The sequence below is a fragment of the Abramis brama genome (assembly GCF_963993115.1).
Source record: "Abramis brama genome assembly, chromosome: 2".
In the NCBI taxonomy this organism is placed as follows: domain Eukaryota; kingdom Metazoa; phylum Chordata; class Actinopteri; order Cypriniformes; family Leuciscidae; genus Abramis; species Abramis brama.
The window spans coordinates 2,597,504-2,613,550 of NC_139964.1; the positions used below are offsets into that span (position 1 = coordinate 2,597,504).

Consider the following 16,047-nt stretch of genomic DNA (forward strand, 5'->3'; position numbering starts at 1 on the left):
TGTAATAAAACAGAGACAAAACTCTAGCAAATTGATTCATTTAATTTTTTTTATTTTTTATTTGGCAATGCCAAATTTCAAAATTTCTTTCATTGATATCATGCATGGGTGTTTATAAAATTACAAAATTAAGGGTGTTTGCATCTAGGGCAAATAAAAACCTCACTGTATGATATAGTATAAGACCTCATCTAAAAGTAGTATGCTTTGATCATGAAGAGACAGAGAAATCTCTAAGTGTTGGACTTAACTCACCTCTCATTGTGAAGTTCTGTGCCCTTCTAAGAAGGACATATTTTTATTTATTTCTAGAAACACCATGAGGAACCTTTCCAGATTTTTTCAATTCATACAAGGTTTTAAACATTTCCTTATCTATATTGACAGCCAAAATGACAAATTCAACAAAGATGGGTAGGTTTATTTATATGAATTGTGGTTGAGACTCGTTATTCTTTTAAAACATCACCATAGCTAATTGGATGTTGAATGCTTCACAAACTATATGTACTGAAACAATTATTTATTGGCCAAAGCTGTGTACAATAGTAAATTGCACAGAAATAGAGGTCAGAAAAGAAGTTTCTCAGGTGTGGTGGAATATGGACATATATTTAAAAAGTATTCTCATTTAAATAATATAATACATATAATTTTTATAATATAAAACAATATGCATAAAGTTATCTACCTATCCTAAATATGATCTAGACTGTTTAAAATTGATAAACAAAAACATCTGCCTCAACTAAAAAAAATTTGAGTTTTTTTTTAAAGCATTCATTCATTAACTCAAAATTATAGTAAGATACAGTGTCTTAAAATTACATATTTTATTCATATTCATCTGTAAAAACGAGAATGTTAGACAAGAGAAAAACATAGGATCAAGGACAAAATGAATACAGCAGGACTAATAAAATATTACTATTCAAATATAAATATACCTTTCCTTAATATTTTATTATACCCATGCCTTCTACACCAGAGTGTCTTTCTGTTTACTTGTTTACTTGTTTACAAAAAGATTACACAAGAATGATAACATTACTAAACTGATAAGATGTAGGCCTATTTTTTATGATTAATGGTTAGTTATTATTATCAATTAATTTGACCACTGTTCTAAAGCATTGCTAGAGAAAACAACTATTAATGCATTTGAAGCTTAACATTTATGATAACCTTTGATAAAGTAAAGGTTGTGTATCAAAAGGATTTTCAGTTGAGTCAGTATAAAGCAACATCCAAAGCATGCAACATGCAACTCCAAGTTCTTATGTCGTCTTGAGCTATCAGCCTAATTTAAAGGCTATTTTAATAATATGCAGACAACTTTGGAAGACAGAATAAAGACACAAGAATATATTTGTAAATATTTATTTAAACAGCAATCACACATCTTTAAAAATCCTAATCTCAGTCACTCATGAGAAACGAACAGTTTTATACCATAGAATCTCTAGAACTAATCTGGGAAAATTTGGAGAAATATGCCTTTATTGTAGGTCTTGCAACGCTTCCTACAGGATTAGTTCAGTTCAGGTAAACTCAGAGTACTGAAACACATGCTACAAAACGATGAATTATTTATAAAATATATACGAGTAGTTTAAGCTTAACTTCGTTCAACTTTATTACCTGTTTGAAATAAATAATCCATAAAACAAAACGAGGTGCTCACGCTAATAATTTCCGTTCCACTCGCTTGTATTTGTCGCCCCGCCCACGCTATGGTATCGTAAATATTCATGATAGCTCCACCCATTGGAACCAAATATTTCAGGAACCGAATATATTGTAACACCGTGACCTTTTAAGGATCCATCCGAAGATCGACGCCTGTTCGTTCGCCGTGTGAGGCTGCAGTGACTGCTTTGCTTTTAGGTATTGGTGGTTTTTTTTTTTTTTTCAAGGACTGAAGAACTATATTATTTGAAGCAAAGTGGACCGTTTTTTTTTCTCTCTCTCTCAGAAAACACAGCATCAACTCGAATTGAGACTTTCAACCAATTTATTGCTGATTGATTATTGTCATTAGCTTATGCTGTTCAGAACAATATTTCTGTTTGTCTATTGCTCTAATGTTGAAGTGAATTGATTGATACAATAGGGAAACATGGCTGAGTGTGTCAGTAAATTGAGGTGGATGACAATGTGACATTTGATCAAAGTAGCCAACTTGGTAGAGGAAGGGGTCTTTTCAGAATACCTTCTGAACCAAGGACACCAGGGCCTACTAGCAGTGCATCTGATAACTTGCACCCGTTCTGATTTCCACAAGATAGATCGTTCCATGGCAAATCCAAGTGACCAAAATACCCAGATTTGGGTTCACTCATTAATGAAATAGAAAAATTGGGTCAGTCCATTACTGCTCAGCTACGATCTGATAGAGGTACGCATGGCAGTAATTCTGAACAGCCAACTGAGATGTCACTGTCTAATGTCAAACTAGTGATGCAATCAGATGTAAAAGAGCCACCTATATTTAGGGGTGATGGCTCGGACAAACTCACTGTACAAGAGTGTGAAAATCTCATGTCTCTAAACCTGAGGAAACGTGCTATTCCAATTCATGAGCAGTCACAAGAAATCCTGGATAGGCTTATGGGGAAAGCAGGTGATGTAGTGAGAATTAAACTGCGCAATTACACATCTGTTGACCACAGCAAAAGCCCACAGTTGAGTTTTGACATTTTACAACAGCACTTCAGTACTATCACTAGGGTTGGGTATCGTTTTTTTTTTTTTTTTTTTTTTTTTTGATACCGGTGCCAAATCGCTTTTAAAATGGTACCGGTGCCTAAACGGTGCCTGAAGCATACTTTAAAAAAAAAAGAAAAAAGAAAAAAGAGAGCCTCAAAACAATGGTGAATGACATTAAATAACGTTTTTTATTGAAAAAAATAAATACAAATTTCTTCAAATGTAATACATATATTAAAATTTTAGGGTAAATATATTCTGTATGATTTTTTTCTGCATGTTTCCAGGTGCAGATCTGAAGTCAGTTTCTCATTATGGAGAAAAGAGAGACGAAGAAGAGGAAGAGATCTTCATCTCCAGATCCCAGCTGTGTGTCTCTGAAGAGTGACAGATCAATGACTTATCCTTCTTTATTCAGTGATGAACCAGTGACCTCTGACCCCATTGATGAACCAGTGACCTCTGACCCCAGGTGAGGGTAAACCTTTAGTGGTGAATTAACATTTATGGGAGTAAAAAACACACTGAATTCACACAGAGAGATGAGATTTGTAATAGGGCTGCAACTAATGCTTATTTTGATAATGGATTAATTTGTTGATTTATTATTTCAATGAATCAGATGAAAAATCCCAAAAATAAAATGAATATGAATTCTTGAAGATGTATTTTTTATTTATTTAAATTAAATCCACTATTTTAAAAAATGTTGTTCCACATCCTGCCCAATGTTGTTCTCCAAACATTGTGTAATATAAAGACTATGAAAACAAAAATAGTGAATGAATCTATGCTGTATATTATGTGCACCCTCCCCACCTCCAATTTTTTTTTTTAAATACAGACATTACGTTCTAAACCAAAAAACTGCTGAAGTTGAAATGACTAAATTAAAAATGATAATAAACAAAAGCATGAGGTAGGCTATGAGAAACACACATTCACTCTGAACATAGTAATTATATTGAATTAATAAGTTATTCCAACAGTATCCCTGCTTTCATAAAAATATGATTACTTGTGTTACATGTAGAACTTTAAAACTACACTTAATATATAATATGAAATATTTTAGCAAAATGTATATTTTATTCAGACTATAGTTTATTCAAAATGCATTTGTCAATTTACGCATCTGCACTCATTCATGTCAGTTTATGCAAAATGGAAATACGCTAACATTGGAAATCCTTTCTAACACTTACAGATTAAGATGTAGCTGTAAAATGTAAGTTATGCGCTGAGAAAAACACACCTCTAAGGTAATAAACAGCACACTCTTCTGTCAGAGCACAACAGTGCTTGCCGCGGTAAACACTTATGCTTTTGTTTGAAGAGCTTAAAAATATAAAGCATTCTCATGTTTCAGACAACTTGAGTCCTGCACCTTTCCCACAGAAGATCTCTCTGTGTCCTCCGGTAATTTCCATATGCGTTTTATCCATAGAAATGAGCTATTCACTACTATAAAACGACAAGACTGGCTGATGGTTTCTGTGCACAGTGTGCAGATGCGACTAATCCATATTCAAATTCATCATCAATTATTTTCATTATTTATTATTATTCATTTTATGAATTAGTTATTGCAGCCCTAATTAAAATAAATGAAACTGCAGACAGGAAGAATTATTTCTTTGTGCTTTCTCAGGATCTGGAGTCAGAGAGCTATGCAATGCAAAAAGTGTTGAACTGAAATGAAACGCATTGTACAGAAAATACAAGATTGTGTAGATTTAGATTTTATTTTTCATGTTCTTAAATCTGTGCAATCTTTTGTTTTTCTCAGCAGAGTTTATAGAGATGATCAGACTGGAGACCAGGATTCTCCTCAGCCAGTGAATGATGAACTACAGAGAGTCAAACACAGACACAAAGCCAGCATGAAGAACAAGTATGAGAGATTATTTGAGGGACTGAAACTCCAAGAGAATGAAACCCTCCTGAACAGGATCTACACACAGCTCTACATCATAGAGGGAGAGAGAGAAGGAGTGAATGAAGAACATGAGGTTTTACAGATGGAGAAAACAGCCAGAACACAACACTCACAAGACACTCCAATCTACTGCAATGACATCTTTAAAGCCTCTCCTGAACCAGGACGCCAGGAGAAAGAGCAGATCAAGACTGTTCTCACTAAAGGCATCGCTGGAATCGGGAAAACCGTCTCTGTGCAGAAGTTCATCCTGGACTGGGCCGAGGGAAAAGACAATCAGGATGTAGATTTCATGTTTGTTCTTCCATTTCGAGAGCTGAACTTGATCCGAGATCATCAGTACAGTCTTCACAGACTTCTGCTGGACTTTCATCCTGAACTTCAAGATCTGGACTCAAAGATTTATGAAGAGTGTAAAGTTGTGTTGATCTTTGATGGTCTGGATGAAAGCAGAATCACACTGAGGTTTTCAGACGCTCAGAAAGTTTCTGATGTGACTGAGACTTCATCAGTGGGTGTGTTGATGTCAAAGCTCATGAAAGGAGATCTGCTTCCCTCGGCTCTCATCTGGATCACCTCCAGACCAGCAGCAGCCAATCAGATCCCCTCCAAATACATCCACCGTCTGACAGAGATTCAGGGATTCAATGAGCCTCAGAAGGAGGAATATTTCAGGAAGAGAATCAGTGACGAGCATCAAGCCAGCAGAATCATCTCACACATCAGAAGAGCAAGAAGCCTCCACATCATGTGCCACATACCCGTCTTCTGCTGGATCTCCTCCACTGTGCTTCAGAAGCTCCTGGAAGAAGATCTGAGTGCAGAAATCCCTCAAACTCTGACTGAAATGTACATCCACTTCCTGCTGATTCAGATCAACATGAGGAATCAGAAGTATGAAGAGAGAGATCCAGAGAAACTCCTGCAGTCCAACAGAGAAGTGATTGTGAAACTTGCTGAAGTGGCTTTCCATCAGCTGATGAAGGGCAATGTGATGTTCTATGAGGAGGACCTGAGAGAGAGCGGCGTGGACGTCACTGACGCCTCAGTGCATTCTGGGATTTGCACTGAGATCTTTAAGGAGGAATCTGTGATTTATCAGAGGAAAGTCTACAGCTTCATTCATCTGAGTGTTCAGGAGTTTCTCGCTGCTTTCTATGTGTTTTACTGCTATTTAATGAAGAACAAGGAACCACTGAAGCTTCTGGATGAATTCAGATTTTACAGGTCTGATAAAGTCTCTCTGTATGATCTACTAAGATCAGCAGTAAATAAAGCACTCAAGAGTGAGAATGGACGTCTGGATCTGTTCCTGCGGTTCCTGCTGGGCGTCTCACTGGAGTCCAATCAGAGACTCTTACAGGATCTACTGACACACACAGAGAACAGCTCAGAGAGCATCAGGAGAACCACACAGTACATTAAAGAGAAGATCAAAGATAAGCAGAATATTAATCATCTCTCAGCTGATCAATCCATCAATCTGTTCCTCTGTCTGCTGGAAGTGAAAGATCAGACTCTGTCCAGAGAGATTCAGGAGTTTGTGAAATCAGACAAACACTCAGAGAATAACCTCTCTCCGTCTCAATGCTCAACAATCTCCTACATGCTTCAGATCTCAGAGGAGGTGCTGGATGAGCTGAACCCCATGAAATACAACACATCAGCTGAGGGTAGAAGAAGACTGGTACCAGCTGTGGTCAACTGCAGGAAAGCTCTGTGAGTGTTTAATCATTAATAGCTAAAGAATCCTTTTTAATAATGCATCTTACATCTTTACAGGGGTCATGACATGGAGTTTTTACATTATTGATTATATTCCCTGAGGTTCACTTATACTAGGGGAGCCAAACTCAGTTCCCTAGAGCTCAGGTTTTCAAACCCTGGGTCGCCAGGATGATTTAAGGAGAATGGAGTTACATTTAAAATAAAATAAAAAATAATATTTTGTTTTCATAAAGTCATAGTCTATAGGCCTGTATTAAAACTTAAATGATTAACAGATTAACAAAAGAAAAGAAAAAACTGTGTGACAGTATTCTGCTGAGTTTGGTTTATTTTTGTGAAGCGCTCCACAAACAAATTGACGGGAAGGAAACCGAGACGACAGAAAACACATCCTGTTTGTTTTATTTATTTTACAAAGCCACAGTGTTCTGGTTTATTGTGAGTGTACACAAATAAAATTAAAGTCCCTGTAAAGTCAAAATTAAGTATGTGTTCTGAGTTTGTCACACCACAGAAAAATGTGTTATTAGCCACCCAGCCAAATTTGAATGATAAAAAAAGCCGGCAAGTACATAAAATAAGCTATCAAAATCTTGAAAAAATGAGCAGTAGTCTCTGCTCTCAAACGCTGGGGGCGTGTCCACTGGCTGCGCTGAAACCACGCCCACTCGCGGGAAAGCTACCGTCGCCACACTCAACTGTCACCGCTACAGACGGAATGGATACTCCTAGCAGCTTAATTTGTTTTACAAAGCCATACATGTTCGAGCCTGGACTACCTACTATAATTATAACATAAGCACAGAAGGCAACTTACACTCATTGGTGGGCACGCACTCGACTCTCCATCAAGGTGGCTCTTCACAAAATTAATCCACCTCTTGTTGATATGATAGTTTTTCGGAAATTTAAATAAGGACACCGATCTGTTTTGTACGTGATCGCATCCAGATAATACGCATTTCCGTGACGAAGGCATAGCTAGCTAGCAAACTGTAGGATGTAGTAACTAATAGTACTGACAGTAACTGGCGATCGGCAAACTGATGTGAATGCGCTATATTGTTAGGGGAGGGGCCAGCGTCAGGGGCTCCAGTGCGTCATCAAGTAGGGGCGTGTCCAGGAGCTCAGGGGCTTCAGTGCGTCATCGAGCCCCCGTTTCAGCCCCGCCCAAAAAATCCGGAACCCAGCAATGGTGAAAAACTGTTTAATGGTCTAACTCCACAATTCAGTACTTCACAGTTCACAGTCTTTGTAATATGATTTAGCAATACATTTCTAACATTTATAATGTGTTTAGAATTTTTTTTTAGAATTGCCTTTACAGGGACTTTAAATACTTCGAAATGCAGTTTCGAATAGAGATGCGCTGATCCGATACTCAGTATTGGCTCCGATACTGCCATTCTTTGCCGGATCGGGTATCGGTCAGACGAGATCCAAATCCGATATTGTGCGTGTACTATTCTGTGTTATTGTTAAGCCTCACAAAAGCCACAAAAAACATTATAAAGAACCGTCAACTTTTCGTGCACTATATTATAAGTGTTTTAAAGCCACTCCATAGTTTAATGTGACGTAGAAATGAATATTGAAGTCGTTAAATTCAAGTAAGTGCTTCCCTCCGCTGCGGCTGTCAGTCATTCTCCATTCAGCACTCAAACAGCGCGGCACGTTCGGTTACGGCAGTCAACATGATGAAACTCTCTCCAAGATGATTCAATGTTACTATTGTTATACTTGATCTGTAGATAAAGGTCTATGGTTTCACATAAAATGACTTTATCTTTCTGGAGTTTATTGCTGTTCATGTAACTTTCTCCCGGGTGTCTTTTAGATCACCACACTTGAGTAGAGAGCGCTATACTTGTTCTTCATGCGCAGAGCTGATCCTGACCTCCCTGGGGCCCTAAGCTAAATTCTGTTAAGGGGCCCTCATACCTGACCCATTAGCCATGTAAACCATTAGCCATTGTCACCCAGTGCTCCCACTACAATCCTCCCTCCTTTAACTAGGACTTAATGAAAATGTAATTCCTGATATCAGAAATAGACATTGTTACTAGAAAAAGTACATTCTTATTATCAAGAATTCAGATTTTAAATAGTACAAATTTAATTATTGATATCAAAAATGCATCCTGTGAATGAATTAAAGCTAAAATGGCGGGCCATAGCATGTCACTGTGTTTTAAATAAAAAAAGCATTACCAGATACTTGATGGTTATTATTCACTGAGGGATGTGCATCCATATTATCCAGTATTGTTATGAATTTGAGGAGATGAACCCAATCGCAGACAGTAAATACACAAGGTTTTACAAGGTTTATTAACGACAAATGCAGAAAACAAAACCCACGAGGGGGCAAAACAAGACAGGATAGACTATTTTAGACTGACAACACTAGACAATAAACTAACAGCTAAGACAGGATCAAACTCCTCTTTCTAGACAAGACTTTCAACAGGTTACTCACAGATTGATTCACACAATGAATGACAATGAACCAGCACAAGACAGCAAACACAAGGGGATTAAAGAGAAAGAAACTAATAATGACAGCAGGTGACACAGGTAAAGCAATAATGACAAAACAAGGATAACAAGGGGGCGGGGCAAGGTAACGAGACAACACAAGCACATGGCCCAAACACAAGGCCATGTGCTTGCACACAAAACACGGGTCTGTCATGATCCTGCCTCAAGACTAGAGAAAATCAAGGACATGAGGGCAGAATCATGACAAGTATGTCCAGCCAATCAACATTTTAAATGCAATATAGCCTATAAATCAATAGTCAATGTCAATACATTGCATGATTTCCATCTTGCTTTATTGCAGAGTTGTAACTAAACTGACTTGGAGAATAGATAATCATTGTCTTGTTTTAAAAGTATGTGCGCCTATAATGAGGAGTGGCATCTAGTGTTGGGCGATATGCTCCATTTTCATATCGTCCTATCGTCAGCCTGTGAGATCGGCGATACACGATATTATCGTGAGGGGGGCGGGGCTTACTTATTTGATTATTAACTTGCTTATTTACTCATCAATTTGCTTGTTTTATTACTTCGTTTTACAGATACTGGACAACCAAAATGAGACTTTTACCGCCGCCGTTCCCGCGGCGGCAAAATTGGGATGTGTATTTGCTGCCTTTTACCGCTGAGTGGCGCTGTAATCACAGACTTTGAAAAGTGTCAGTTTATTCTCTTTATGACGTAATCTGCCGCGGCAGTAATCTGAGCTGAGGTCGCAGATAAATTCAAGATAAATATTGTGGTTAAACGAATTCAAATTGATTAAATTTAAACAAAGTAGACACGTTAACATTGTGTGCCCAGTTTTTCTATATTTTAGAAAGGCTATGTCAATAGGTTAGGCCAACTTGTCATTTACTTCGTGTTATTTTAATGTGTTTGTAGATTTATTAACTGAACCAACAGTGAAATAAAATAAAATAATTTACCGTAAAATTTAAACATTTTCAGGACTTGCAGTTACTAACCGATGTTATTCGGTTTAAGCATTCTTTGTTATATTCAGAATTAAATAGGCTTACATGTTGTTATGATTATCAATTGAATTATTTAATAAATAGGCTAATCAACCACAATGCCTATTACTGCCGCAGCAAAAATGCAGTCGAATTTCAAAGTCGTTCGCGAAATTACTAGGCTATACCGGGCAAGTGACAGGGCAAAACAGCAGCAACTGCGGCATTTTAAAAGGTAAGTTTCCTATCTGGTTATTTAAAAAAAAAAAAAAAAAAACTTTTTTCATCATTGAACAAAAATGAGACTGATTGAATATGTTAAAATATAAACAAACAAAGCAGAGAATAAAACAAACTTTTAGGCTAGGTAAAAAATAAAGGCCTATTATGCTACAACATAATTGGTTAACATAACGAAAGCAAAATATGTAAAAATACATTTCAAACAAAATAAAACAAAACAAATTCGTGGCCGAGTGGTAGGCTATAACTTACGTTTCAAATCCCGAACAAACATGGGCTACTTTTTTTTATTATTAATTTGATTTGATAGTTCTAAAATATTGCTACACCATATTGTTTTTTCTCCTATAGCCTATATTAAATATTTTATATTTATAAAATAAAATTACCATTCATTTCCATTTTACATTAGACAATTTTTATCCAACAGAATGGCTGAATTAACATCTGCATAATAATAATAATATTAATAATAATAATAATTAATAAATAAACAGCACAAGGTCTTGTAAAAACACTCTTTTTTATTTTTTCGACACATAATTTCGATTATGAAAAGAATATAACAAACTTTTAAAACAGAGAAAATAGTACACCTAGGCTATTCAGACGATAGCTCTGTGGTCAATGCATTAACAATAGCCTCTCGGAGCGCCAAACGATCTGAGATCGAATCTCAGTGTAGCCGACAGTGTTTATGTTTTTCCGTTCTTGATGCTTAAATATGCATCTGTTTATTAAAGTCAAACATCTTGTTTAATTATCAATTGTACATTAACATAAATTTGCTACATTCCAGTTGAGCCGCTGCAAAGACGACACATCTGATGAAAAAAGACTGTCAGCCGATCGCACCAGAAAATGAAGATGATGAAGCTCGTCTTTAATCTGCTAAATTATTTTTTTTGTGTGTGTGTGAATCATTCACGAGATTGAGATGACTGACAGTGATACCCGGCCATAGCAACGGAAGACATTTTTCAAAACAGATCGAACAAATCAGAAAAATACTTTCAATACAGTATTGCTTTCAATTAAAAAATAAACAATGAAAATGTAAAAGAAAAAGAAAAAGAAAATTAATTAAGTTTGAAAACCCATCGCACATTTCAAGGTATGAATAAAGTGTCGGGACAGTTTATTTATTTAAACAGGGTTGCATCGATAGAGTTTATTCCCTTTGTGATGCAAAATAAGAAACACAATCTTATTCTTGCAACATTTTAAATTTATTGTCAAAGAAATTGCAGCTAAATTAAAAAAATAAAACGGTATAAACGAAAAAAGTTCCAAGCAACATAAATTAAGAACAGGCGTTTTTCTTTGTCTCTCTCGCGCTGGATATTTGTTTAGTAAGTTTGGTTTCCCTCACTGCGCGCGGCGGGTCTTTCTCGAAATGAAGCATTTCAGCGTAAAAAAACACCATACAGCTGATAATACTGTATATGTCGCTGTGTCATCCACACAAATCACGAAAGAAAAAACTGTAACAAATAGCTTTTGTTCCTTCAAAGATACAACATGCCTTGCTGAATTCACCTTACAATAAAACGAGGTGGGTTGCGAATTAAAGAGCTCTGTATCTGCTAAATTGAAATTGTGTGTGGAAAACCTTTAAATACAATCAATAAAACTACAATATATAATTTAATAAGATATAGGGCCTACTGTACATAGGCTATGGACTTTTGGAGATTTTGAGATTAATCCTTAAAAGAATTTTGCCTTTGCCTGCTCATCAGGCTGGCTCCGACACTCTCCATATGAAAGACGGAACATTAAAACCTCTGTCCTGCACCCCCACGATAAAGCAACTATTGCCTTCTCCAAACCCCCCACAGGCTAGCTGAGTTTGCAAAACAAAACAAAGAGTTTGCCACTCGTCGTTGTGTGCCAAAACACTTCATTATAAACTTCAATATTTCATTCAAAACAATCTCAAAACGCTTTGTGACATTTTGAAAAGCCGTGGATGCATTACTGCCACTGGAACCATGAACGCAACAGAATACTGGTTCTGATTTTATTGTTTGTCGTTTAAACGTCATATATATATTTTGTAAATAGGCTATAAGCAAAAAACTATGTTTTAGAACTAGACAAATCTCTCTGCATCAACAATAGACTATACAATGCATTAATAGGCTAATATAAAATATCAGTAGTCCAAGTTAGTTCGGGATTCGAACCCGTGTCATCTAAATGATCGTAACGTAAGTTCAACCACTCAGCTACGATTCACTCTTTGCAACACGGCCTAAAGTTCCAGTGTGTGTTCACTCACACGAGCGAGAAGCGCTCTTCATTCAAATGAACGCGCCGCCGCGTTTGTCGAACACTAATTCAACATGCCAGAATAAAACCTGGCTTTAGAACAATGCATAGCGCCACTCGTCGTGGTGTGCATAAAAATTACAATAATTTAGTTTCATTTATTTCAGTGTTAATGTTTGAGTTAAAAAAATCCTCTACAAATTAAATTAACACAAAGTCGGCTATAAGAGGCCTTTACGTAAAAAAGCAAAGGGCTTACAGTCTTAACATTTAGGCTACTTTGCTTAAATTCGATACATTTATTTTCAGTAGGGCCTAATAAATTTGTAGGGATGTAATTTCAGTATGCTTCACCAACGCTATGTATTCAATTAAAGTTCCAAGAGGTCTACTCTGGTCTCTATATTTCCTTCCCAGCTGACACTAATATGCAAGTGCACAGCAAAAATCACAACTTGTGCTTGCTGCGAACGCAAGTTATTTAAGGTGTCTCAACTGTACACAGTCTACCCTACAGCTGTGAATTCGTTACAAGGTTTCATTTAATTAAATTAATGCGCATCAATTTGTACAAATAGAGTCTATAGACCTATACTGTTGTAGCCATTAAATAATATAATTTAGTATCATATTTGTTAAAATATTATAATGTTATTTTTTTCCATCTATGTTGAATATGAAAAGTGAACAGCACGAGTAAGATAGGATGCATTATATCGAGAGATGGATATGGAGTGGGTCAGACATGATTTTGACCACTTCATTAAGTTTTGTTTGGTAGAAATCCTTTCTTTAAAGTTTATTTCGTTTTCTATAAATTGTATCTTAATTTTCATCAATTTTTCATCAACCAATGCCTGGTTTTAATAAGTAAGAGAAGCAAATATAACAGACACTAATCATGGAGGCGCCCGCGCGGTCACTTGCATTGCACGTCAGCTGGAGCGCATCTCATCCTCCTAATTTAACGAAACTCAGCGTAGGCTATGCCTCACACAGACATGATAAATACATCAAATACACAAAGCTTGAAATGTCTTCAAACGAAATAATTCAAAACGAAAAGAAAAAGGCTACTCTCTGATTATGTCTTTATGTGCATTTCTCTCTAGGTGCGTTCAATACAAATATGGCGATCGTCAACTTCATCTTTGCAGTCGACACTGTCAGAAAACACTAGTTTATTGATAAAAATCAATGCACGCATCACCGGATTTACAAATACACATCTTGCTTGTTGCACGCACACATATTATGTCGAAAAAACGAAATATTTTGTTGAAATAACATTATTATTAATAATACATCTTTTAGAATATTTGATTAAATGCTGATTGTTGCGCTTGTTCAATTTAATAAAATTAAAACTTTAATTGTGATAATTAAAATAATTGAAAATTAAATATTTAGTGGCTAAGTTTTGCTAATTTATTATATAGGCTATTATATGCCTATTGCCTATATTAAGTAGGTCATATTAAGACAAGACATATATTAAGTTATTTTAGCTGTTATGAGAAAAATAAATCTAACGAAATCTAAAATCAAAATCTAATAAATCTAAAAAAAAATTCTAAGGCCAATTCAATATGCCAGTATAAATCCTGGTTTTTGAACAATGCGTAACGCCACTCGGCCTGGTGTGCCAAAACACCACATTTTAAACTTCAATGTTTAATTCAAAACAATCTCAAAACGCGTTGTGACATTTTTTTTTAAAGCAGTAGCCTAGCCAATATAGATTAAGGGCATTGAAACCAGGATCTTAACTAAAACGCGTTCCGCGTCTCTCAAAAATTATGCCACACTACTCCATGTATTTTTTTTTTTTAAGGACTGCTTTTGAAATCACTATAAATTACTATGCAATTGTATCGCTCACGAGAGCTCTTCATTTATCTAATTCCTCAATAGAATAGTAAAAATATTCAGCGTCATTGCTCCTAATATAGTCTCTATTTTTAACTTTTGATTATATTTTTTCAGTTCGAAAATTGATTCTATCTTTGGTTCTATTCTGTTGTAGCCTAATAGGCCTATTTATATATATGAAAAATATGCCTATTAGGCTTAGGGTTTTATATTTAACCCACTTACATTTTAAAATACGGCAATTGCTGCTGTTTTGCACAATGTCCCTTTGCGCCACCTGGCGGTCATTTCGGGAACGACTTTGAAATGCGGCTGGTTTATTTTTACCGCGGTGATTTCGCCGCGGCGGCTGGCGCGGCGGTAATAGGCATTCTGGTTGTCCACTATCTGTATATATGAGAATCTTTTTCTATTTTGCTAGCAAAGGTGGAGTGTTTATTAATAGGCTAAATCAGGATATTTCCCGGTATAGTGAGGTAAAAAAAGATCCTAATCATTCTTGTATCTGACTCGGAGTATTTCAACATGTCAGCGGGAAATTTACGGACACACATTATCCTCTCATGCCGTTACAGATGCAGAATTTTGACTGTACTTCTGCACGAGATGAGAACACGTTTTAATAAATTCTTGGGTCAAGAAAGAGTCGGAGTCTGCGATATATGTCCTCCTACCAGTGCTCTCTCTGTCTGGATGCACTTCACATATGCGCATCGCACTTCAATAAGCCCAAATAACACGGGTTAATGTGTTCCCTTTCGAGGGAACTCGCGCTGTGTCGAGAATCGACACATTGGGGAACGCCTTCAGCGTGACGTTTCTGAAGTCTGTATAGAACTAGTCCAATCTTGATTGGTGTTGCGTCATGACGTCACTCGTGACGTCGCATGTGACGGTGATGCGGAAGCTATAAAAGGACGCCGGCACATAGCAGCGTTAGCTTCTGTTCTTCAGCAAGCATTCTATGTCTAAAAACTGTCTGTCTTATTTGGTGTTGTTTGTCAGTATCCCTCACAAGCACATATATATATCATGGCGACGAAAGAAAGCAAGCAATTTCGGCAGTGTGCATCCCCTTGCCCACGCTATCTAAGCGAGGGTGACACACACTCGCTGTGTGTTGTTTGTTTGGGAGCAGAGCATGCACGGGCAGCGCTCGAGGGCGCTGTCTGTGCTAACTGTGATCAAATGCCCCTGAGAACGCTCTGCTCCCGCTCCCCGTGGATCAGGTCTCGGCAGACACGGCGCTTGCATTCATGGGGATCGCAGATGGAGCTGGTTGATGATGTTGAGACGGCTTCGGCCCTTTCTCAGCATTCAGACGCCAGCTCCGTCGGTCCCGCTCGCGGATCGGAAGCCCGCTCCGCGGCTTCTTCCGCCCGCGAAACGGACCCGATGCTCGAACTATCTGGCTCCGAGGAGCTAGATGTTATGAGCATCGAGGCAGGAGGGTGTGATTCGCCACCCCATTCTCCTGCCTTTGAGGAGCTGCTGGAGGTTGTGACCAGAGCAGTCAGTAAACTGAATATTGAATGGCCATCAGAGAAGCAGGAAGCGACAAAGAAAAGTAAACTCGATGAGCGCTTCCTGCAGTCACGGTCACAACCTTCGCGTCGGAGTCTTCCATTTTTCACAGATCTCCACACTGAGGTGTCGAGATCGTGGGATAAGCCCTTCTCCTGGCGTATATCGAGCCCCCTTGTACATAATTATTCCGATATTATGGGCACGAAGGAGAAGGACTATGGGATGATGCCGCGGGTAGAAGAGACTTTTGCATCA

The 16,047-nt window shown here is 37.3% G+C and overlaps 1 protein-coding gene across 18 annotated transcripts in view; it reads left to right on the forward strand.

Annotated features, from left to right (window-relative positions):
* LOC311077442 (NLR family CARD domain-containing protein 3-like) overlaps nt 1-16,047 on the forward strand; it is a 94,917-nt gene that overhangs the window by 6,362 nt on the left and 72,508 nt on the right. For 16 of the 18 annotated variants that reach the window (XM_084105933.1, XM_084105937.1, XM_084105922.1 and 13 more), the window contains exons 2-3: nt 2,997-3,181; nt 4,499-6,367. In XM_084105933.1, the coding sequence (XP_083962059.1) occupies nt 3,024-3,181; nt 4,499-6,367 (2,027 nt within the window). In that variant the 5' untranslated portion in view covers nt 2,997-3,023. The remainder of the gene's footprint in view (nt 1-2,996; nt 3,182-4,498; nt 6,368-16,047) is intronic. The other 2 variants (XM_084105934.1, XM_084105935.1) reach the window with 2 other exon arrangements.